Source organism: Homarus americanus, unplaced genomic scaffold, assembly GCF_018991925.1.
Source record: "Homarus americanus isolate GMGI-L3 unplaced genomic scaffold, GMGI_Hamer_2.0 scaffold32583, whole genome shotgun sequence".
Taxonomy (NCBI): Eukaryota; Metazoa; Arthropoda; class Malacostraca; order Decapoda; family Nephropidae; genus Homarus; species Homarus americanus.
In genome coordinates this window covers 18,810,517-18,835,960 of record NW_024713129.1, presented here as the reverse complement: position 1 = coordinate 18,835,960, position 25,444 = coordinate 18,810,517, and the positions used below count along the sequence as shown (strand labels likewise).

The window sequence follows — 25,444 nt, the reverse complement described above, 5'->3', positions numbered from 1 at the left end:
CTCAGGCCCCCCGACTCTAAGGGGCCCCCAAATCCAAACATTCTCCAAGTTGAAGCGTATAAAACATGAACTTCGTTCAACGATGTCCTAGCAAAGTCTCAATTTTCTGTCTCTTATGAACATTAAATGTGTTATTTTGCAGAAGCTTAATATTGATGAAATCATTGATAAATTTGGGTATATTTTGTTCTTGCTATTTATATATACCTTGAGGGTAGGGGGCCCCAAGTTGATCTGTGCCTCAGGCCCCTATTAAGCTTAATCCGGCCCTGGCTGGGTCCTCAGTCAACCCAATTGCTCCTCCATCGCCTTTAATCATTGCATTGTTTTGTTTATGGGCTTGATCAATAGCAATAGCAGAGAACTCTCTTCCTGACTTGTGGACAACAAAGTTCCCCTTGTAGAACTCCCTCGCTACCTCTGGATGTTGTTGCTCAAGGCACATCATGTCTCGAAGGTGAATTGGAAGCCATCGGGCATTCGCAAAAAAATAGGGGATCAGCTCTGAGAGTGCTTCAAGGTAGAGTTTGAAATTGCCTTCCCTGAATGAGCGGATCAACATGAAGATGGTGAGCTCCATGTCCAACACAAGGTTCCAGAATTGGAACTGTGAACTCTCAAGCCTTCGTTGTTTACACCAGTCTTCAAAGCTCAAAGTTGACTTTTCTGACTCATCAGAGCAATAGTCCTGGTATGCCTCCTTCATCAGTTTGTACAAGCTGCATGCTGTAACTTGATGTGCTAGTCTTGTCTTAGTTACACTTGATTCGGACAGAAAAGACTCTGCTGTACCAGATGAAGCCACTCCTGCTTCAACAAGGGAACCGGTCCAACCACTGTCTTGTAGTAGCGTCCCTAGTGATCTCAGTGCAGCCGTCTCTATGTGAAGTCCCCCGAACATATTAACATACCTGTCTTCTCCATACTCAGGCCACTGCCATTGGATTTGTTTTGCCAGGGCATACAGTGGCTGGTCAGCAGCTATGACCTGGGTTCAGAAAAGCCACTGTATCACGAACCTTTTCCATGATATGCTTGATGGTTGTCACAGTGTGTGTTTGATCTCGAAGCAGGGGAAGCAGAGACGCATGCTCACTTCAAATGGCTGACTCCTCTTCTGTGCTGTATGGTGAGCTACCCACGTGATGCAGACTTCATCAGCCACATCCTCAGTGAGCAAGACCTCTTCCAGCCAAGCATACTCTTCCTGCACGTGTGACTGGATTGACTCAGGTGCTGGCAATGACTGAGGTGCTACCAAGGGAGGATTGGGATTCTTCATAATATAAGCTGGTCGGACATTGGTGAATGCCTCTGGAAGCTCAGGAACTTTTTTTACCATCGTATCTGCATTCCATGTGAGTGGCTCACGCTCCTCACCAGCCTGCTCAGGGCTTGGATGTTGGAAGATGGACACACTGGTCCCATGGAAGGACGTTTTGGCCGTAGTCGCAGTGGGGTTGTGGTCAATGTTATCCACTGCTGAAGTCGTGAACAACTGCTTCCTCAAGATTGGTGGACACACCATTCCATCTTCCACGAACTGGCATACAACTGCTTTTCCTAGCTGGGCTGATAATTGTAGAACTCTGTCATATGAAATGCTGACCCCATTTTCATGCAGCATGTCGATGAGCTGCCTCTTTCTTGTCTTCGCAAACACAGACATGCCGACGTAGATAGCAACAGGTGTCTCATGGTCCTTGGAGTGTCTGTGGATTTGTGTTCCTACCTTGTAGTTGGCAAAGCAGTTGTACTGTAAGAGCTGTGATATAGCAAGGTCAGACTTCGATGCGCCATGCTGGAGTTGGGATTTGATATCTGCACCATGTTCGATCATGCATACAAATTGAAGCAGTGATGGTGGAACAGCCTGTTCAATGCATCCTTCATGAAATGTACTGCTGAAGTGTGACTTGTGCTGAAGCATGTCCCGTCGTATCATCCCAGCAGCCTTGGCCAGATGGATCGCGTCACCGTATTGTCTTGCTTGTGCCAGGATTGAGCCAACATCCTTCTCAAAGGCCAGTAGGATATCTCTTCCTTGGTGATGAGCTTGCAGCTGGGGGATGTGAAAAAGCAGCTGGTCCTTCAGTCGAGTAGCATGAACATCGGGCGATCCAACACACAGCTCCTCAAGTCTCTGTCTGTAGAGTGTGACCAGGTCAACAAGTCTGAAAATGGGTGGTTCAGTACCTTCACTAGAAGCTTTCATCTGAGTGATGTAAGTGACCAGTTCAGAGAAAGCAGTTGGGTATGCGTCCTTGTTCGGATGAAGCTCTTGTGCTTCTTCTTGCTCATGAGCATTTCGGTGTGTTCTTTCTCGGTTGTACAGGTCTGCCAGGCAGCGAGGGTGATACTTTAGTTCTTGTGCCACAACATCTCCTGCACTTAGTTTGGCAAAGAGTTTTCCATCGCCAAGTGTCTTCGCACAGTCATTCAATCTTTTAAGTTTAATTGACATTGCATGTCTTATGTCATCTCCCGAAGCTTCTTCCTCACATAGAAAGCATTCTGTTGCTTTGGTAACTAATTTTTCGACGAAAATATACTTTTCTCTCAGAACAGAAATTTAAGGGGTTTAACTAATTAAGTACTTCCAGAATATCACATTAACACCATAAGTGCAGTTTGGAAACCCACAATTGGCGAGTTATTAGTATTGAAAAATATCATTAAATTTTCCAAGTATTATTACAACCACTAATTTCCCCGCACTCGAATCGTGGACCATATATTAGAAATTAGCATACTGAGGAGTACCTATAATGTGATTTTCAACGAAATTAAATTTTGGGTCCAAACTGTCGAAAACATAAGCGTTATGCCTTACTAATTTTCTGACCAAAATATACTTTTCTCTCTGAACTGAAATTTAAGGAGTTTAACTAATTAAGTACTGTCAGAATAACGCATTAACCCCCAAATCGCACCTCAGAAATCCATAGTTAGTGAGTAATAAGCACTGAAAAATGTCATTAAAATTTCCAAGAATCATTACAACCACTAATTACCCCGCAATCGAATCGTAGGTAATACATTCGAAATCAGAATGCTCAGACATACTCTTAATGTGATTTTCAACGAGATCTAATTTTTGGCCAGGATTTGCAGTGGAGGCTTAAGATCTTCCTTCTTATCCTGTTGACAAAGACAACACTTTGCCCAGTCAGTGAGGAATGATTTGTTGGTAGATTTTGTGTCCATAACTATTTTTGATCTTCAGGGCCGAGGGTTTATTCTTTTACCACCCTGATGAGCACTTTCTTGTATGGGATACAACTAGGTTCATGCCTTTTGCCCTACACCTAGTCCGATCGTTCATCCAGTGTCATTAGTCCCGTGCCATCTGTACACCATCCAGATAACTAAAACCCCGTTATCCTTGGCTCGGCTCTCCCGCGCTGGCACATCCTGTCAATTCAGGTGCGGCTGCTTAACTGATTTAGGGTTGGTTAAGCAGCATTTGGGACACTAAGCTGTTGCAGTATGACATGCTTTTTTTTAGCTGACACTGAACCCCATGCTGGGTTGCACAGCAGTGATGTCACCAGTGTGCCCTGGTAGTGCCTGACAATCACTCCCTCACATGCAGAGACCCTCTGCATGCTACCCTCACCTAGTTGGAAAAAACATAAAACCAGTACATAAAACCAGTCATAAATAAGACAAATATATATCTGAGAGTATCAGAAATAGAAAAAAAAATCATCTGAGCATGCTCGAAAACATACATATCGACACTAAGATCATTTAGATTGACCAACTACATCAATTTCTATAAAAAAAAAAATCATGTTTCGAAGGTCAATTTGGCAGCCATCTTGAAAAAATGGCCGCCATCTTGGATTTCCAAATGGCCAATCAGGCAGATTTGACAAGTAGTCCCTAGGGTATGATCATGCCATATTTCATGCTTGTATCACCATTTGCACGATTTTTCCATTATCCACTATACTATAGTTATTATATTTAATTTTATCATTATTTACAGCAATTGTTATCTCCTTAATCCTCCCTTTGTAAAACTGGCAACAACATATAAGAATTACTCTGCAGAATACAAGAACATGGTAGGCTATATCTCACCTGGGCTGCATCGATGCACTTCCCGTCCCCACACACGAACATGTTGCTACAGTTCACCACTAGTTTCCGCATCTCATGGTACTCCCAGCCTCCTGAAGACACTAAACCCCCAGACAACCCCACGTTGCCTTTGCTCAGGATGCACGTCTCAGAGGCCTGTCTGTGGAAGGGATGAAGTATGATTCTAACCCGATGTCATTTTCTGGAGAAGCGTGACGTTATAGAGAAAAAAGAAACACGTCAATGATGCACCTTTCGTCGAGATCTCTGATGTAACAAGTTCTATCCCTCTACAATGGTTAACGCGAAAAATATTATATTTTAACTTTAGATGACCAGGACCTTGACATTTAACACTGTCCTCCTCCCAAAAAGTTCATTGCTTTCAGTTCACTAAATATAGTTCACCCAAGCTTTTGTCAGATTTGGTGTAGATATGGCTGGGACATGTTTCATGATATTATTAGTGATGGTGTAGAAACACGGACTGACACACATACTATAGATAGAGACAGGGTCATTCTAATACCTCGCACACCTCTTTGGGGACGAGGTAATAAGGGTGAACATAAGATCTCTTTTTATGGATCTCCTATTAGCAAATAAGAAAAGAATCAATGACTGACTTCGGTTTAGCGAGAAGAGAGGTGCTTACAAAGGACTCCACAATTCCCATTTCATTAAGATCTACCCTGTGCTACTTCGTCTCCCTCAACTTACTCATAATTGAAGGACATACATATGAAGTTCTTGGCCTGTACACATCGGGCAGCACAGGCAACCCTGAGGGTGTAGAGCCACTTCTCCACCTCCTCCCCCACCAGCCGATGGTTCGCAAGCTTGGTGAACTCCTCACTGTAATCCTGGCACTCCTGCTCATCGCTATTGTCGTTACAGTCCTGATAATACAATAAAAGTCAGTAAAATATAATGCAAAACAATATTTTGGATCACAACTGAATACTCATTAATATATATTCAATACATCCGTAATGAAATATGGCAGCTGGAATCCCTTACAGAGCATTAACAGAAAAAATAACAAATGGAAAATTAATGCTACAGCCTCACACTAGCAACTAAAACATAGAAATATTCACAGGTACAATGGGCCTCAAAACAGCCCTGCAAAAAAACGATCAAGAACAATGGAGGGATCCTACGCAGGTCACTTTTATTCTCCACGGCAAGGGCACCCCTAGTTGTAGTGAATATATTAAGTAACTAATGCAAATATAACACGGAATGAATGCTATGATTTTTATACGATGCAAAACCTAGTGACGAATAGATGCAAAATTTCTACACAAGTGATAAAAAGCTAAGTATTTGCGGGAAATAGTGGAATACGTCGAAAAAAGCGACTCGCACTACATAAAACTATGCATATATAAGGTAGTAGGTAGTAGCCAGCTATCAAACAGGGAGGTACTACCGCCTGGGAAGATATTGGAAGCATAATGTGTTGTCTAATGGTAGACCCTGCTGCCATATGGCATCACAAAAAATGTGACAAAGTGCCAGGTTGCTCATCTGACTTTCTGACTCATTTAGTTACAATTGCAGGATCTCAATTGTTTCTCTTACTTTGACAACACAACATACAGTATATATATATATATATATATATATATATATATATATATATATATATATATATATATATATATATATATATATATATATATATATATATATATATTTATATATATATATATATATCATTTCTCACTCTTCATATTTGATTTAATTTTTGTATTTATTTATGGCTCTTTATAAATACTATTATTGTTATTGTTATTTTTATTTTTATTATTTTTATTAAGTTTTATTAATTTTATTATTATTATTATTATTATTATTATTATTATTATTATTATTATTATTATTATTATTATTATTATTATTATTATTATTATTATTATTATTATTATTATTATTATTATTATTATTATTATTGTAGTTTATATTAAGTTTTATTAATTGTATTATTATTATTATTATTATTATTATTGTTATTATTATTATTAGTAGTAGTAGTAGTAGTAAGAGGCCTGGGTGGCGTGGGTGTGTTGGGGTGCCTTCCCTGATTGAAAGTGTTATTGGTGGGGATATACTCAGTTTGTGAGAGCGAGAATTTCGCAGTGTGTTGATGAATGTTGGATGTCACCTTGAGCATCGTCCCCAACGGCTCTTCTCATCCCTTACGGCATTAAACGCAAATATTGCGTGTGTTCACCGGCGATCTTCAAGTAAGCCTGTGAGTGTTTGAATGGTCAGTGACTGGAGTTGCCAAGTGTCAGCGCCAGTGTGTCGATAGGCCTACTTTAGCAGGAGTGGCATCGCGACTCTTGCCCCTATGGGGCCAAGTGCCTTGCGCGCGCTTGCGGTCGCCCCCCCCCCCGCCTCCCCACCTCAAGTAACGGCCACTTTATGTAGTGTCGGCTGACCAAGTGAGAATATATAACTAATATTACATCAGTGAGACCATAGATATAGTGGTTATCTCTGCCAAGGTTACATAAACAATTGTTAGGTGTGATAATCCTTGCTCCCAGTGGATTATTCGGATGTGTGGATTGTCGCCCACATGGGGGTGCCCTACACAACTACGCGCACGCATATGCCCCTACTACTCGGACACCGCAGGCCAGGCCGTCACCTCTATGCCCCATACTCATAAGATCTAGTTTCTTCGTCCGTATGGGCCCAATAGCAGAGGTCGGAGGCGGAAGTATCTGTCGCCCAAGGTGCTGTTCAGTGTTCACTATGCCTGGTAACATTCATTGCTACGTCTGTGCTAACCCGAACCAAAACTGCACAAATTGTGTTTGTGCGAGAAAAATCCGACCATGTGTGGATTGTAAGAAGCAAGACCAGTGTCGGAACCCACGTCGCAGGGAGCCGACACAGGTGGCCACAGTGGATATCGCCGGGACCCAACCACCCGATGATATCCGAAATGATAGCAGTGAGTCTACTCAACCCGAAAATGTAGTACTAATAAATGCTGCTCCCTTAGTAGCAGATGTCCACGAGGAGAATGAGAGACAACCACCTCAGTGGAATGGCATGTCGATGGAAAATGCAGACATATGGGTCAAAGAAACCTATTCAGAAATTGTCAAGTGGTCGCCCGCTAACTTATTTGAACCACCCAAGAGTGCGGCCACCAAAGAAATGATTCGGGAGATGACTCGCCTCATGACTGATTACACTCAGGACCGCTTCCTCGCCCCTTTAGCTCTTCAAATACTGGCAATAATACCACATCTATTTTGTCAGAGGACACACACAAAGACTAAGCACAAAGATAATGTGGCAGCAATGAAGAGAAGATTGGCAATGTGGCAGACTGGGGCCCTTGATGATCTCCTATGTGAAGCAAGAACACTGCAGGAGAGACTAAAAATTACAGGTGACGGAAAGCAAAACACCGATGACGTGGCAAGAAAATTTGGAAACAAAATGCGTGTGGGAAAAGTGTCTCTTGCGGTAAGATCTCTCACAGAGGAATCCTCCGGTGGGGTGATGCCAATAAACAGAGAGACATTAAAACTACTGAAAGAGAAACATCCCCCTGCAAGCGACGAAGAAGGCATCAGGTTCGAGGGTGTCTATACCCCACCAAACGCTGTCCTGTTCGAGAAAATAACAGGAGAGATGGTGTGGAAAAAGGCACTGAAGACTCGAGGAGGAGCCGGCCCTTCAGGTCTAGATACAAACGGTTGGAGAGTCATCCTCAGCCCAAACAAGTTTGGCCCTGTAGCAAGCGATCTCTGCACTGCCATTGCCGCCCTTGCAAGAAAGCTTGCATCCTCTTGCTGCCATCACCTCCAGGCCCTGACGGCCTGCCGCCTTATTCCTCTGGAAAAGAAACCAGGATGTAGACCTATAGGGGTGGGGGAAGTGCTGAGGCGGATCATCGGAAAATGCATAATGGAGGTGGTAAAGGATGATGTCTGGGCAGCAGCAGGGAACCTACAAGTGTGTGCTGGCCACCAGGCTGGCGGGGAGGCCGCCATTCACGCCATGAGATTGATATTTGAGCAGTGTGATTGTGAGGCCGTTCTCCTGGTGGATGCTTCAAACGCATTCAACATACTTAACCGCAAGGCTGCGCTGCACAACATCAAGATCAAGTGTCCAAGCTTTGCAATGTATGTTGACAATTCGTATAGGAATCCATCAGACCTCTATATAGTAAACAACAAGGCTCTAAGAGGTGATACCATCTTACAGTCAACCGAGGGAACAACACAGGGGAACCCTGTTGCAATGGCAATGTATGCAATTGGCCTATCAGTGCTCCAACAAGAAATAAAATTTGAAACAACTGGGGTCAAACAAGTGACATATGCTGATGACCTTACAGGAGCAGGAAAAGTGGAGGGCATCAAAAAGTGGTGGGACTTGGAAACATCGCGAGGTCCACAAATAGGGAACCATCCAAACGCCAGCAAGTCCTTCCTCATCGTGAAGCCAGAACATTATGAACGGGCAATGGAGGTTTTTGGCGGAAGGGAGGTCAAAATAACTAAGGACGGCCAAAGACATCTAGGCGCAGTAATTGGCACTGCGGACTTTAAGACCGAGTATGTAGCGGGAAAGGTGAATGAGTGGGTTAGTGAAATCCAAGCTCTGTCTGAGATTGCTATCACAGAGCCACATGCGGCCTTTGCTGCATTCACCCATGGAGTCAAGCATCGTTGGAACTACCTGATGCATACTATCCCTGATATCGGACCCCTCCTCCACCCTCTGGAAGAAGTTATCAGTGTCAATTTCATTCCTAAATTAAAGAAACACCCTGACTTAACCCCAGCAGAAAGAGCACTTCTTGCACTTCCATCAAGACTGGGAGGGATGGGACTAACAAATCCAGAGGAGATTGCTGCCACTGAACATCAAAATTCACTTAAGCTCACGGCAGCCCTCACGGACCACATAATAGCCCAAAATGCAACAGGGGAAGTGGATACCAGTGAGGTAAACAAGATTCGTAGATCCATTACGACAGATCGACAGCACTGCCAAAATGATAAGTTGCAGCAACTGTTGCTGCAGGTAACAGAAAATTTGAAAAAAAGTAGCTATAGCGCAGGAGGTGGGCGCCTCGAACTGGTTAACTACGTTACCGATAAGGGCAAATGGTTTCAGTCTTAATAAACAAGAATTTACAGATGCCATTGCTCTAATGTACGGTCGGCCAGTAGAAGGTTTGCCCTCCCAATGCGTGTGTGGCTTTTCCTATGATGGCGATCACGCCATGGTGTGCAAGAAAGGGGGCTTCATATGCATGAGGCATGGCGAGGTAAGGGACCTCACAGCAAATATGTTGAAGGAAATCTGCCGGGATGTCATGGTAGAACCGACCCTCCTTCCATTGGATGGTGAGATCTTCCAACACAGGACTTCAAACACATCTAACGAAGCCCGTGTGGACGTCAGTGCTCGAGGATTCTGGACGCGGGACAGCGAGCTTTCTTCGACATCAGGATTTTTGATCCCATGGCCGCATGTCACCGTAACCTAGCTCTCGATGCTGCACATAGGAGGAACGAGAACGACAAGAGAAGGGCATATGGGGAGAGAATTCAAAACGTTGATCAAGGCAGCTTCACTCCTCTAGTGTTCACAACCTCTGGTGGGATGGGACCAAGTGCAAGATGTTTCTACGCCAGACTCGCGGAGTTGATCTCCGAACAGAAGCAGCAGCCCAGAAGTTATGTTACAGCCTGGATGAGATGTCGACTGTCTTTCTCTCTCCTTCGGTCGGCTTTGCTCTGCCTCAGGGGAACGAGAGCTTCTGCCCCAACTCCGACAACTGCTGCAGATATTGACTATGAGGCTACTGTCACTGAATGCCGCATAGATCTGCGGCTCAACTAATTTAACACAGATAGGATAGCTACTTATGTATTAGGATATTTAATATTAAGGTAATTAAATGGTGGCGAAGGTGTGGCTATTGGGGGAGGCTGGAGGCTTAAAAAAAAAAAAAAAAAAAAAAGTAGTAGTAGTAGTAGTAATAGTAGAAGTATTTATTAAATTTTCACCTACCAGGCCTTGATGTGGGTCATAAAATGACCTGTGCCCGGGTGGGCTAATGCCCGTAAAAAACAAATAAATAAATAAATAATTAAATAAATAAATAAATAAATAAATACGGTACGATATTTGTGCTGTAATGGCAACATCAAGCAATAGAAGAGGAAGATGATTATTGCACATTTATGTTTTAAGCATGATCTGAGGCATATTTTTCACTGGGTATCATCCAAAGTTTAATGCAAATAATGTTAGTAGGTCTAATACATTAAATTCTACTTAACTCTTTAGAGCTGAATAAAATCGTCTGGCTGCTGTCCTCTAAAGGGTAGACAAAAACTAATAGTTTAATCATTCAAAATCAAACCTACCCAGGGGCAGACTGTCCTATTAATAAGTACATTGGCGTTAAGAGTTAAGAAATTATAGAGAAAAAATTGGATAAATATGAAATAGACTTGACGTTCGACAATAGTGGGTGCTGTCTCCAACATTAAAAAATATTTAGTCAGCATACAGTACTCGTACATAATGAAAGAAGTTGTATATAGTGATGAAGGAGTAAACGTAATACTAAATATTCAACATACAGATGATACTACTCTTATTGCATATTGTAAAGAGGCATAACATGAACTACTTAACCGAATAATGGATTAAGACAAGAATACTATCTGAGAATTATTGCTGCCAAGAAAGAAATATTTGTTGTTTCTGAAAAAAAAAACTATCCTACTACACAGTATTAATTATGGGATTTGGAAAGTAAAAATAGGTAAAGACAACACTAAAATAATTCAGTTAAAAGGGAAAAACAATTTAGTTTGAGGAAAAAAGGTGCTGAAATGATATGTATGGTCAGTGTTGTTGTATAGGTCAGAAATGTGGAGACTTTTAGCAGACAACAGGAGGTTAAGAGACCTTTGAAATGTGTTGCTACAGATGGATGCTAAAGCTAAATCATACGGATAGAAAAAAAAATTATGCAAAAGTACACTAAGATTGTCTAGACTCTAGAGTAATGCGAAAAACAATAGGAATTTATAGAGTAAGAAACGTAAGTTACTTTGGCTATATAATTAATATTGGGTAAATAATGATAGAAATATTAATATACATGATTAAAGGTCAGTAAGCCAGGGTCAGGCAGAGACAGCGAGCGATATTGTATATGGATAAGATTACACTCTGGGTTCCTGGAGTTTTACATTATCTAGGAGGATTAATGAAGACAACTTGTAAAAACAAGTTTGAAGTACAGGAAACTAGTCACTCGGCAACCTTAATTCATGAGAACATCACCTTGATTAATCGGGATAGAGAACAAGTCATAACGTTACCAAATAAACACCAAAAAACACCACCAGTTTCAGGTATTGCATTGTGATTCAGTAGTTCTTGCCAAATTTTCTTTTTCTTCGTCTCTCCTACGCAACAAACCGGTCCTGACTTGACCAAACCAGAAAGAGTAAACGGTGGTCTTTTTTTTTTCGTGTTCAGTTGTTTTCCGGCGTAAACTGGATCGATTTAACTTGGGTTAAAGAATCTGTTGGGGAGGATAATTTGCTCCTCTTTTGCTGTCTTTGTATTTTTGTTTGTTCATCCGTCAGTCTAACGCTTTGTTTGTTCCTCCTTATCTCTCGGTATGTTAGTTTCTTTCTGTATATCTGTCAGTGTTTCTGTATTTGTCTCTTTCCTTGTATGTCTGTCTGTCTGTCTCTCTTCCCCTCCTGCAGTGATCCTCAGTACTCCTGGCAACACTATTAAACACTCGGACATTCCATCCACTCATTTTGCTGAGACTGACCTTAGCTCGACCTGGCCCAAGGCTCGATGGGCTGTGTGTGTGTGTGTATTATCCATGAACAACTACGCTGGACTGGCCAAGTTACCCGCATGGACGACAGTAGATGCCAAGCAGCTACCTTACAGCCAACTAACGAATAGTAAACGTAACGCCGGCGGGCAATTGAAAAGGTATAAGGATAGTCTCAAGACAAACCTGAAAAAGTGCCAAATCGACCCCCTCACATGAGAGTCGATTAATCTACATCGGGGGGCGCTTGTGGTAGAAGCGGTACCGCTCTTGCCTCGCAAGCAAGATGTCACGGGTTCGATTCCGGGCAAGCGGAAGTTGTTTGGACACTCTTCCTAGCCCCCTTGGTCCCTGTTCACCTAGCAGTAAAGTAGGTACCTGTTGTAAATCGAAAGGTTGCGAATTCGTATTCAAGGAAAGTTGTTGGAGCTTCTAAACTTGGAAAACTCTACATCGTAACGCGTGGAGCAGCACCACACGAGAAGATGTCAATACTTTCGACTTTCGAGTTAGCCCGATTGTAAACCGAGGGAGACAAGCGCCAACGCCGGAAAGACTCTGCCACCGCCCCTCCCGCACTAGTTGCAGCCCTCCACAGGTGCAAAGAATGTGGACGACCCTGCGGGTCCCGTATCGGCCTCTTTACTGTAATCACCTCAAAACTCGCCAAACTAGGTGAAATCCCTTATAACTCATATCATTGTATCATAGCTGGATGATCGTCATACTCGATTCCGAGTGACAGCAAAGTAGTAGTAGTAGTAGTAGTGTGTGTGTGTCGAAAGTTTTTTTTTGTTTGTAGGAGGAAAAACTGGTACAGGAACAGCATCCAGTCAAAACCAAACCTTGTGAACTTACACACCAGCAAATCAGCGTGCCAGAGAGGTTTGTGGTCGGGCCATGAATGATGAATCCTAAGCCAGTTTTTGTCAGGGGTAATGTTGTGGTGCTGAGGCGGTGGTGGTTGTGCTTACATCACCTTGAACTTAAGGTGGGTTGGGATGAGACACAAGTTACCCTTGGAAGCCTGTTATCGGGTTTATCACTGTTTGTTTTTTGGTTTGATTATCTCTTTTTCTATTTTGTCTTTCTCACTTTCTTCTAAATTTCTTTCTTTCACTATTTCTCTTTCTTCTCTATTTCATCTCTACATTTCTTTCTTTTCGTTTTCTTTTTGTTTGTATGTTTGTTTGTCTGTATGTCTGAGTCTTCCTTATTTCTTTTTCTTTCTGTATCTTTCTTTCTCCATTCTCTCTTTTTTTTCTTTATCTTGCCATTGCTAATTTCTCCTTCCTTCTCGCTTTCACTCTACATCTGTCTATTTTTTGTCTTGTTTCTCTAGCTGTCTTGTTTTGTCTGTCTTACTGTCTATATTATGTCAGTCATCTGTGTGTGTGTATGTGTGTGTGTTTCTTTGTGGTTATTTTTGGTTATCTGTCTTTGTATCTTTACTCGCCTTTGTCTCTCACCTCCTGTGTGTCTGTCTGTTTCATAGTTTTCTGTCTCATTTTCTCTGTATCTCTTAATATTAGTTTGTATCTCTTACTGTCTGTCTATTTATCTTACTGTCTGTCTACCTGTGCCACTGACAGGAGGCTGGCGAAGGTTCATCTCCCACACCTAAGATGCTCTCCAGTGTTCGTGCTGGTAATGACTTACGATGATTCAGGCCACAGACATAGGCGGTATAACTCAACATGACTGAGCTGATTTAGTTTAGCCTTGGCGAGGTCTCACAGGTATATTATCATGTCCAGCAGTGCCACGTCCTCAGCTGCAATGGTATCATGGCATTACGCATCAGTTTTCCTATTCTTGTTGGTGTCAAATTACGCATTATTTTCTCTATTGGTCATTAACCCATTATATTACGCGTCATTCTTCCCGTTTTTATTGGTTATTTCGCTGCATATCATTTTCACTGCTTTTGTTGAACAGTTTTAGAGAATCGTGTCTTGGTGGCACTTACCATAGAGAGGGAGAGAGAGAAGACGTTCGATAATTTGGTTTCAGCCTTCGATCATGCAGGAGTGACTGTAGCCAATCATACAGGGACTGAAACCATCTTATCATACAGAGTAAAAAGAGATCTTATACTAGGAATTAAACTACCCATTCATACAAGAGTGGCATTGTATTCAACCATCCAGGGTGAGACAAATATCATACAGGGAGTGTAAATATCATAGAGAGAGAGAAGAAATATTATACAAAGTGAAAAAAAAAACATATCATAGAGGAAGTGATTATATCATACAGAGAATGAAGTACTATCAACAAACAAGAAGTGAAAATAACGTAATGAAAACAGTTCATTATATTCGGTGTGAGGGTAGCCTACGTGGGTGGAAACTATCATCGAGTACACCCTTGGGTGGTGACCTCTACCACTCCTTACGTCAACCAGACTTACGCACTTAACACCTCTCCTTAAAGTGGGAGTGAGTTGGTAATGGGGGGGATGCTGGCATGTTGTAGACTCATGTAGAGCGAAAATATTCGGATATTCGGGCCTTGTCCCAGCTACCATGGGGAAAACCCTTAATTCAAGGTTACTCAGACGAACTGAAAAAAAAAGAGACTATTTCAGCTATTAAGGCTGGTGTACGTTTGATATTAGCCAACAAAAGAAACCTTACTGCTGTGTGTCATCATCGACTTTTTTTCTATGCTGGAGAAAAACGACATTTCGCCTGAGGGCGACACTCCAGGTGATATGTTGCTGCGCTGTTGGTTTGTGACAAACTTTGTCCAGTAGTTTCACTCCTGATAAATAAACTTCCCAAATATTGGAATTTTATTTTGTTTTAAGAAGAAGTGGGTCTTAACACGCTACTATAACTGAAATTAATGTAAACTACAACATAAGGCAACCGATATTAACGTACACCACAGCACATTATACTGAATTAAAACATAGTTCTTTATTTTATCTCTATATATCTAAATCAAAGTAAATTGACGAAATTAGTTACCACACTAGATATGTAAAAAATAACATACCTTCTGTCCGTCGCACTGCCATTCTTGATGGATGCAGCCACCTGACGCACAAGCAAACATATGAGAGGGACACACATTCTCAACGATCTCATGGTGTGTCTCCTTTCGTTCACATCTGTTGGGAGATATTTTCTTAATATAACTACAATTTTGGACTTAAGTTTCAATATATTTTTTGGAAAAAGTCAAGTACACATTGCACGCGCATAACATTAAGATGTCATGGACTTATCAAACACTACTATACGAGTATATTTACCTACTACTTCTACATACTACCCAATACCTGCTAAAGGTAAAGATTGGCATTGTTTTTAGTGTTATGAGTCCCCATCTTTCTTCGTCTTAAAAGCCCTGCCCACTTATGGCAAACCGTTATTGTGTCTCCATACAAACGAATGTACATCAGCGCCGAAAACTCTATTAAATCTGATAATTCGTCAAAAACATTAAAACAAACCAATTTCTGTTAGTAATTTCCAATTATGCACTGTACCATATCTTTATACTGACAAATAATAATAACACACACTACCCAGAACAACCACATACTACCAATACTACCTCATAGTTCACACTGAGGCGAAGTTTACAAGCTTGTAGGGGACTACAGGTTAAATAGCCACACTACTGCCACTCACTTCACTCGCGCATTAATTTTATGAACCGATGAAAGGTCGTACAGAGAGTTCCCATACCATATTGGAAGAGTTTCTATCCTGTTGTTTCTGAGATATGATAATCTAACTGTAAACAGCTTTAATTTTTCTTTCATTTCACCACTTACCAGCTTACTAGCCGTTTGGGCGATTAGTCTATACTGTTAATACAGGAGGAAACCGGAATCCGGGAAACTTGTGATGTTTGGTAGAGTCACATAACACACCTTCTCACATGTGTCCGAGCCAAACTGGACATAATGGTGTATCACCAACGCCCTTCTGTACCATCAACATAATAAAGTATTTACCTCGGAATATCGCAAAAGTTAGCCCTTCCTATTGAAGTGAAACACCAAGGGATGTCATCACCGTCTGGATTTGCGCAGTAGTTATTCGTCAGTCCGCGAGTCTGAGTAAAATCTCTAATCTTCGGTTGAACATGTGGGTCTTTCCATGGTAAGCAAGGTTCTCCATCAACAGTAATGTTGGCTGTGCCTGCGTAAGTCATCCCTCGATCTTCGATGCAACCTTAGTATAGAAAACATAATCACAGAAAATTAAAAAAATTATGGCACACTAGAACTTTTTGGTTTTCATTCCATTTCACCACAACAGAGATGTAATTACGACACAAAAACTCAAGGTTTACTAACACAGGGAAATAATCTTGTATGCAATGGTTAATACCCTGTATATGATTTATTAGGAAAACATAAATCCCGAAATCATAAAATTTCAATGAATTCTACATATATTTAACAATAAATAGTAAGTAAAAGCAGCAAAATTGGACATTTTGGTTCAAATTAAGGATGCCTTAGGTTATCCACAGAAAAGCAGTGCAGTTACTTACCAACGTCGATTTTATCAGTCTCACACACGAAATGCAGTTTCTGGGCACAGTCAGATAGCTGCCAAAAAAAGAAAGTAAACAGTGTAGGCTTAAGTATACGGGCATTGAAGCCTTCAACACTCGTATAGCTGTGATGCCTCTAGTAATTCACCAATATTGCATTGTAACAATCATTATAGGCGTCGACAAATTACACGTCCCCCGACAAGTGATAAACATTATTTTTTACTGTATTTTTTCCTTCATGTCTTCTACCTTACTTTTTTTAAAACCTTGGTAATCGTATGGATAAATCTCGTCATATTGTCTCTCGTAATGGCTGATAAATTGCGCTTTCCATGTTGTCTCTCGTTCGAGGACAGTTCAGGTTAGATTTCTCGAAAATCATTCAATTCTCGGCAGTTGTGAGAGACAACGTGACGAGTTTTGTCCGTACATTTAGCCTCGACCTTCTTGTTTTATATATTTCTCTCGTGTTTCTTGAGGTGCCGGGGCCGAGTGGTTACAAAGCTGCCCTCCTGACCTACGGATTGTTAGTTTATACCCAGAGCGCCCCCAGTTCACTCAGCTGTGAATGGGTAACTGACTTTACATTTGGATAAGAGAAGGTGGTCGAATGCAGTGTCGGCTACATTGCTCCCTTGTGTACCAAAATATACTGCATAGTCTTGACGGTGCTCTATTTCCACTGCCCCTAGCGAGCCGTCAGGTCTACGAAACCCTCTCATTTTTTCTCAATGTTTTTAATTCATTACATGCTCTCTTTCTTATTTACCTGCCAGAAGAAGTACTCGGCCGGGGCTGTGGTTCGTTTGTTGCTGCCCTCGCCCTGCTGGATAGGGAAGTTGTCTCGTATCACTATACACTGAGTCACACTCTCCTCGCTCATCACATCGCCATTCTTCACATCTTCATCCGTCACTCTTTGATTCCCGTTTTGCTGTACGCCCACCGTCACATTCCAGCCTGTAGGGAAAACAATTTCATGCAATGTTTAAATCATTAGAATGTTCCATAATGGTCACGGCAGGTTATATGTTAAGGTAAAAATTATAGCGTCACCAACACTACAGTATACCAACCATTGGACATTACATCTATCGCTCTCTCTCACCTGGCCACCAAAGGGTGAACGGGAGGGATGGGGCGGGTCGGGTGGAAGAATTCTGCCACAACCAGAAGGTGTCGCCGAAAACTTGGGTTCTGACACCGCCTGTGTGGAGGCCAACAGTGTCCCTTGCCAGTGTTTCCAGCAACTCCGACAAAAAGTCGCTCTCATTCTAGGTCATGAAGATAGGTGTCAGAGATTACTGGTATCGACAGAGGAGATGGATGTGTTTATTTGTCTAAAAATATTTTTCAGTGTACATGGAAGTGTTGAAAAAAGCATGTACAGTTGCTCCAAAGAGTTCCATTTCTCCTTGTGGTAACGTTTGCGTAATTGTGAAATGGTCGCAATACTAGAGTAAACTTATTAATGCCTCCATAGTAGTCTTGTGACAATGGAGCAGATTGGTGGAAAAGATTTCTAGACGTAATTTCGCTTGGCGATAATGATAAATAGATATATAAATATAATATACATTCAATATAATAATATACACATAGATGCTTCTTATAAGGAAGAATACAAATATGAGTGATAAGGCTTTAAAAATAAAACGAATATGAGGAAATTTATGTAATTCATGATTACCAAATACCAGGAAGCTTCTTCACATGGACCCTGGAGCCGCTACACATCGTCCTTGGTAAATAACACACTGGTTCAAAGTAATGAAACAAACCCCCAGGAATCATAAAATGTGCATCGTTTTTGAGGCCAAAAAATTGAATTTCTGATACAGGTTAATTAATTATTCTAAAAGTTCCTGGCGTTTGAAATTTAGATGATCAAATTCCTTGATCACTTTTACAATTTTGGTGTATAAATTTTGGTTATAATCTCTGTATAGGTAGTCTTTGATGTACAGATTAAGGATCCCTATAAAGTCAACGCTTACCCCCAAACATGTTAGCATGGATAAATAACTTTGAAAAATTATTTGCTTTCTGTTTCTACACCCTATCCATGCTAACATGTTCAGGGCTAAGCATAGACTTTACATCTTGGCTGACCACCGATACAAACCGGCTGACCACCGGTTTGTATGATTCGGAAGGGGGGGGGGTTGAACGAAGTGAAGTGTGTGGCTTATAAGTGGTGTGGACTTTGCAGTACGTCCTAAAAACTGACCTGGGAGGTGATGGACAAAAGCCTGGCACCCTTGGTAGAGCAGAACTCTCTGGCTTGGGCGTGTGTCACCAGGACGGATGTGTCGACGTAGTAGCACTTGTCCCCCCATCGCACCCCGTTCTCACCACACTCAGACACCCAGTTCCTCAGACACCTTACTCCTGCAGGGGACACAGAAACCCCATCCAGAGATTCAGTTTTGTGTTGGGATTTAGATTTCTATGTAGTAGGTGTAACTGTGGTAGTATACGGGTTAGTAGTAATAGCAGTAGTAGTGAGAACAGCAATACTGCTACCAGTCAAAGCTACATTAGAAGTTGCAGGAGTAGAATCAGGGACAGATGGGGCAGTGGGAAGAACAATGGTATGAGAAACGGTGAGATAAATAGTTGTGTAGCAGCAGAAACTGAGTACAGGCAGTATTAGGAGCAGTAATAACGAGATTATTGGCATAAGCAGTGTTCGTAAAGCTAGCACCAGAGGCAACAGCACCAGAAGCAACAACACCAGAGGTAACAGCACCAGAAGCAACAACACCAGAAGCAACAACACCAGAGGTAACAGCACAAGAAGCAACAACACCAGAGGCAACAACACCAGAGGTAACAGCACCAGAAGCAACAACACCAGAGGCAACAACACCAGAGGCAACAGCGCCAGAGGCAACAACACCAGAGGCAACAGCGCCAGAGGCAACAACACCAGAGCCAACAACACCAGAGGTAACAGCACCAGAAGCAACAGCACCAGAAGCAACAACACCAGAGGTAACAGCACCGGAAACAACAACAGCACCAGAGGCAACAACACCAGAGATAACAGCACCAGAAGCAACAACACCAGAGATAACAGCACCAGAAGCAACAACACCAGAGGCAACAACACCAGAGGTAACAACACCAGAGGTAACAGCGCCAGAGGCAACAGCACCAGAGATAACAGCACCAGAAGCAACAACACCAGAGATAACAGCACCAGAAGCAACAACACCAGAGGCAACAACACCAGAGCAAAAGATAACAGTGGAGGCAACAGCACCAGAGGCAAACAACACCAGGAGGCAAAGAAACAACAGAGGCAACAACACCAGAGGTAACAGAGCCAGAGAGCAAAAAAAACCAGAGGTAACAGCACCAGAGGCAACAACACCAGAGATAACAGCGCTGAGGCAACAGCACCAGAGGCAACAACACAAAACAGAGCAACAACACCAGAGGTAACACCAGAGCAACAAAAGAGCCAGAGCAACAAGAGGCAAGAACAAACAACAGATAACACACCCAGAGAAGAGAAACAAAACACCAGAGGCAACAACACCAAAGGCAACAGAAAGGCAACAGACCAAAGGCAACAGCACCAGAGGTAACAACACCAGAGGCAACAACACCAGAGTAACAGCCAGAGCAACAACACCAGAGGTAACAGCACCAGAGGCAAAACACCAGAGGCAAACAGCACCAGAGGCACAGCACCAGAGCCCAGAGCAACAAACACCAGAGGGCACCAGAAGCAACAACACAGAGGTAACAGCACCAGAAGCAACAACAGAACAAACAGAGGTAACAGCACCAGAAGGCACACCCAGAGGCACCAGGAGGGGCAAGAAGCAACAACACCAGAGGCAACAACACCAGAGGCAACACAACACCAGAGGCAACAACACCAGAGATAAGAAAGCAACAGAGAAACAGCACCAGAGGCACAACACCAAGCAACAGCACCAAAGGCAGCACCAGAGGCAACAAACACCAGAGGCAACAACACCAGAGGCAACAGCCAGAGCAACAACACAGGCAGCAGCACCAGAAGCAAAAAAACAAGAGGCAACAGCACCAGAGGCAACAGCACCAGAGGCACAGAGCACCAGAGGCAACAACACCAGAGGCACAGAGGCAACACCAGAGCAAATACACAGACACACACCAGGCAACAGCACCAGAGGCAACAGCACCAGAGAGCAACAACACCAGAGGCAACAACAGAGGCAACAACACCAGAGGCACACACCAGAGGAACAGCACCAGAAAAACACCAGAGCAACAACACCAGAGGCAACAACACCAGAGCAAGCAAACACCAGGAACAAACAGCACCAGAGGCAACAGCACCAGAGGCAACAGCACCAGAGGCAACAAACCAGAGGCAACAACACCAGAGATAACAGCGCCAGAGGCAACAGCACCAGATGCAACAACACCAGAGATAACAGCCCAGAGGCAACAGACCCAGAGCAACAGCACCAGAGGCAAACACAGAGCAACAACACCAGACAACAGCCAGAGGCAACAACACCAGAGGCAACACCAGAGATAACAGGAGGCACAGCACCAGAGGCACACCGGAGGCAACAGCACCAGGCAACAGCACCAGAGGCAACAAACACCAGAGGCACACCAGGCAACAAACACCCAGAGGCAACAACACCAGAGGTAACAAACAGCACCAGAGGCAACAGCACCAGAGGCAACAGCACCAGAGGCACCAGAGGCAACAACACCAGAGACAACAGCAGAGCAACAGCACCAGAGGCAACACCAGAGGCAGCCAGGCACAGCGCCAGAGGTAAACAACACCAGAGATCAACAGCCAGGAGGCAACAACACCAGAGGCAACAACACCAGAGACAACAGCACCAGAGGCAACAACACCAGAGGCAACAACACCGAGAGCAACAGCACCAGAGGCAACAGCACCAGAAACAACACCACAGAGACAAAGAACAGAGTAACAGGCGAGGCAACAGAAACCAGAAACAGCACCAGAAGCAACAACACCAGATAAACAGCGCCAGAGGCAACAGCACCAGAGGCAAACAACAAGCACCAGAGACAAGGCAAGCACCAGAACAACACCAGAGGCAACAACACCAGAGGTAACAGCGCCAGAGAGCAACAACACCAGAGGCACAGAAGCAACAACACCAGAGGCAACAACACCAGAGGTAAATAACACAGAGGCACAGCGAAGGCAACAGCACCAGATAAAGCACCCAGAGGCAAAAACACCAGAAACACACCAGAGAGCAACAGCACCAGAGGTAACAAACACAGAGAACAGCCAGAGGCACAGCACCAGAGAACAACACCAAAGCACAACACAGATAACAGCAAAACACCAGAGGCAACCACCAGAGGCAACAGCACCAGAGGCAGCAACAAGAGGCAACAACACCAGAGGCAACAAACACCCAAAGCAACAACAACAGACAACAACACCCAGAGGCAACAACACCAGGAAACACCAGAGGTAACAGCACCAGAGGGAATAACACCAGAGGCAAACAACGCCAGGCAGTGCGCAACACCAAGGTGAAAACACCAGAGGCAAAAAAACAATCAGAGACAACAACACCAGAGGCAATAGCACCAGACAACAAACAGCAGGTAACAACACCAGAGGTAACTGCGCCAGAGGCAACACACCAGAGGTAACAGCAATAAGCAAAATACTCAGAGGCAACAACACCAGAGGGCACAGAGTAACAGCGCCAGATGCAACAGCACTGAGATAACAGCACCAGAAGCAACAACACCAGAGTGCAACAACACCAGAGGTAACAAGCACCAGAGGTACAGCGCTAGAGGCAACAGCACCCAGAGAAACAGCACCAGGGCAACAACACCAGAGATGAGCACCAGGAGCAACACCCAGAGGCAACGACACCAACAACACCAGAGATACAGCGCCAGAAAACAACACCAGAGGTAACAGCGCCAGAACAGCAAACAACAAGAGGTAACAAATAATTAGAGACAACAGCACCAGAGGTAACAGCACGTAGCAACAGCAACTAGAAACAACAACAGAGATAACAAAGCAGAGGGCAACAGCACCAGATGCAAACAACACTGAGGCAGCGAGGTACAGCCCAGAACCACAACCCAAACAACAACACTAACAACACCAGAGCACCAGATGCAACAAACACCCAGAGATAAAAGCGCCAGAGGCAAACAGCATGCACACCAGAGATAACAGCTGAGGCACAGCGCCAGAGGCAACAACACCAGGAAACAACACCAGAAGCAACAACACCAGAGGCAAAAACACCAAGGGGTACAGCGCCAGAGAACAACAGCACAGCAACAAATAATTAACAAAACAACACCAACAACACCAGAGGTAACAGCAACCAGCAACAGCACCCGGCACCAGAAGCACAAATACCAAGCACAAACTAATACAGTGCCGAGTAACAGCTGAGGCAACAGCAACCCAGATAAACAACACCAGAAGCAAGTAACACCAGAGGCAAATAAATACCAGAGGGGTAACAGCGCCAGAGGCAGCACCAGAGCAAACACCAGAGATAACAGCGCGAGGTAACAGCGCCAGAGGCAACAGCACCAGAAGACAACAAATACCAGAAGCAAATAAACACCAGAGCAATAACACCAGAGATAACAGCGCCAGAGTGTGTTCAGATGCAACAAACACCAGAGATAACAGTGCCAGAGCAAAAAACACCCAGAGGCAACAACACAGAGATAAACACACCCAGCAACAACACCAGAGCAAACAACACCAGAGATAATGAAAGAGCAACAGCACCAGAACCAACAAAACCAGAGACAGCAAACAGCAAATAACAAAGAGATAACAGTGCCAGAGGCAAATAAAAACTCCAGAGGCACAGCACAGAGATAACAGCACCAGAAGCAACAACAGCAACAGCACAAGGAGGCACCAGAGGCAACAACACCAGATGCAACAAACAACAGATACAGCACAGAGATAACAGCACCAGAAGCAAATAACACCAGGACAAACACTCAGAGATAACAGCACACAGAGGCAACACTCAGACCAACAACAGAAAGGGCACACACCAGAGGCAACACCCAGAGGCAACAACACCAGAGATAACAGCGCCAGAGGCAACACGATCAAATACCAGAGATAACAGCACCAGGAGGTAACAACACCAGAGGTAACAGCACACTAGAAGCAACAACACCAGAAGCAACAACACCAGAGGTAACAACAGCAGAGGCAAGCAGCACACAAGGCACAACACCAGAACAAACAGAGGTAACAACAACCAGAGGCAGCACCAGAGGCACAGCACCAGAGATAACAGCACCAGAAGCAACAACACCAGAGGTAACAGCACCAGGAGCAAAAACACCAGAGCAAAGCAACAACACCAGAGATACAGCAAAAACAACCAGAGGCAACAGCACCAGAGGTAACAGCAGTGAAGCAACAACACCAGATGCAACAGCACCAGAGACAGAACGCAAGACACCAGGATGCAACACCAGAGGCAACAGCACCAGAGGTAAAATCAGAAGTAAAGGATGCAACAGCACCAGAGGTGCCAGAGGAGCAACAACCAGAAATAAACAGAACAGCAGAGGCAACAGCACCAGAAGCAAATAACACCAGAGGCAACAACACCAGAGCAACAGCCAGAGGCAAATGAAACAGAGATAACAGCACAGAGCTAAACACCAGAGGCAACACCCAGAGGTAAACACAGAGGTAACAGCAACAACACAGAGGTAACCCAGAAGCAACAAACACCAGAGGTAACAGCACCAGAAGCAACACCAGAGGCACACCAGATAAACACCAGAGGCAACAACACCAGAGGTAACAGCCCAGAACACCAGAGGTAACAACACCAGAGAAACAGCCGAGGCAAACTAGAGGTAACAGGCCAGAAGCAATAACACCAGAGGGCAACAACACCAGAGACAGCAGAGTGGGACCAGAGGCAACAACACCAGAGGCAATAAATACCAGGCAACAGCACCAGGCACACACCAGAGGCACACCAGGAGTACAGCTAGAGCACACCAGAGGCACACCAGGGATACCAGAGCCAGCACCAGGGCAACAGCACCAGAGGCAAATAAACACCAGAGGCAACAACACTCAGAGATAACAGCGCCAGAAAACAGCACCAGAGCACAACACCAGAGGTAAATGCCAGAGGCAACACACACCAGAAGCCAAAGTACATGAGAACAAGAGGCACAGAGTCTGGAGGCCAGCTCAAAGCAAACAACACCAGAGATACAGCCAGAGGCACCAGGGCACAGCACAGGCACACCAGGATCAACAGCGCCAGAGGCAACAGCACCAGAAGCAACAGAGGCAACAACACCAGAGGTAACATGCCAGAGGCAAATAAACACCAGAGGCAACAGCACCAGAAGCAACAACACAGAGCAAACAGAGTAACAACAGGTAACAGCGCCAGAGGCAACAGCACCAGAGATAACAGCACCAGAAGCCAACAACACCAGAGACACAGCACCAGAAGCAACACCAGAGGCAACAGCACCAGAGGCACAACACCAGAGGGAAAGGCAGAGGCACAACACCAGATAACAGCACCAGAAACAACAACAGAGATAACAGCACCAGAAGCAATAACACGAGGCAACACACTAGAGGTAACAGCACTAGAAACAGACCCAGAGTAAAAAATACCAGAGGCAAAAAACACCAAATGTAGAAGAAAATAAATAACAGCAGTGCAAATCAACAATAGAGGCACCACAGTGAAAACACCAGATAACAGCCAGAGGCACCAACACAAGACAACACCAGAGGCAAACAACACCAGAGGCAACACCTAGATAACAACGCCAGAGGCAACAGCACCAGACGCAACAACACCAGAGGCAACAAACAGAGGTAACAGCGCCAGAGCAACAACACCAGAGTTAACAGCACCCAGAAGCAACAACACCAGAGGCAACAACACAGAGGCAACACACAGA

The 25,444-nt window shown here is 43.9% G+C and overlaps 1 protein-coding gene across 1 annotated transcript in view; it reads right to left on the bottom strand.

Annotated features, from left to right (window-relative positions):
* The window catches only part of LOC121868865 (serine protease svh-1-like), a 68,183-nt gene that overhangs the window by 25,687 nt on the left and 17,052 nt on the right, over positions 1-25,444 (bottom strand). The window contains exons 10-17 of the mRNA XM_042369864.1: positions 18,711-18,871; positions 17,589-17,754; positions 17,250-17,440; positions 16,475-16,532; positions 15,930-16,149; positions 14,960-15,074; positions 4,810-4,988; positions 4,090-4,249 (exon numbers count right to left, since the gene is read on the bottom strand). Coding sequence (XP_042225798.1) covers positions 4,090-4,249; positions 4,810-4,988; positions 14,960-15,074; positions 15,930-16,149; positions 16,475-16,532; positions 17,250-17,440; positions 17,589-17,754; positions 18,711-18,871 — 1,250 coding nt within the window. The remainder of the gene's footprint in view (positions 1-4,089; positions 4,250-4,809; positions 4,989-14,959; positions 15,075-15,929; positions 16,150-16,474; positions 16,533-17,249; positions 17,441-17,588; positions 17,755-18,710; positions 18,872-25,444) is intronic.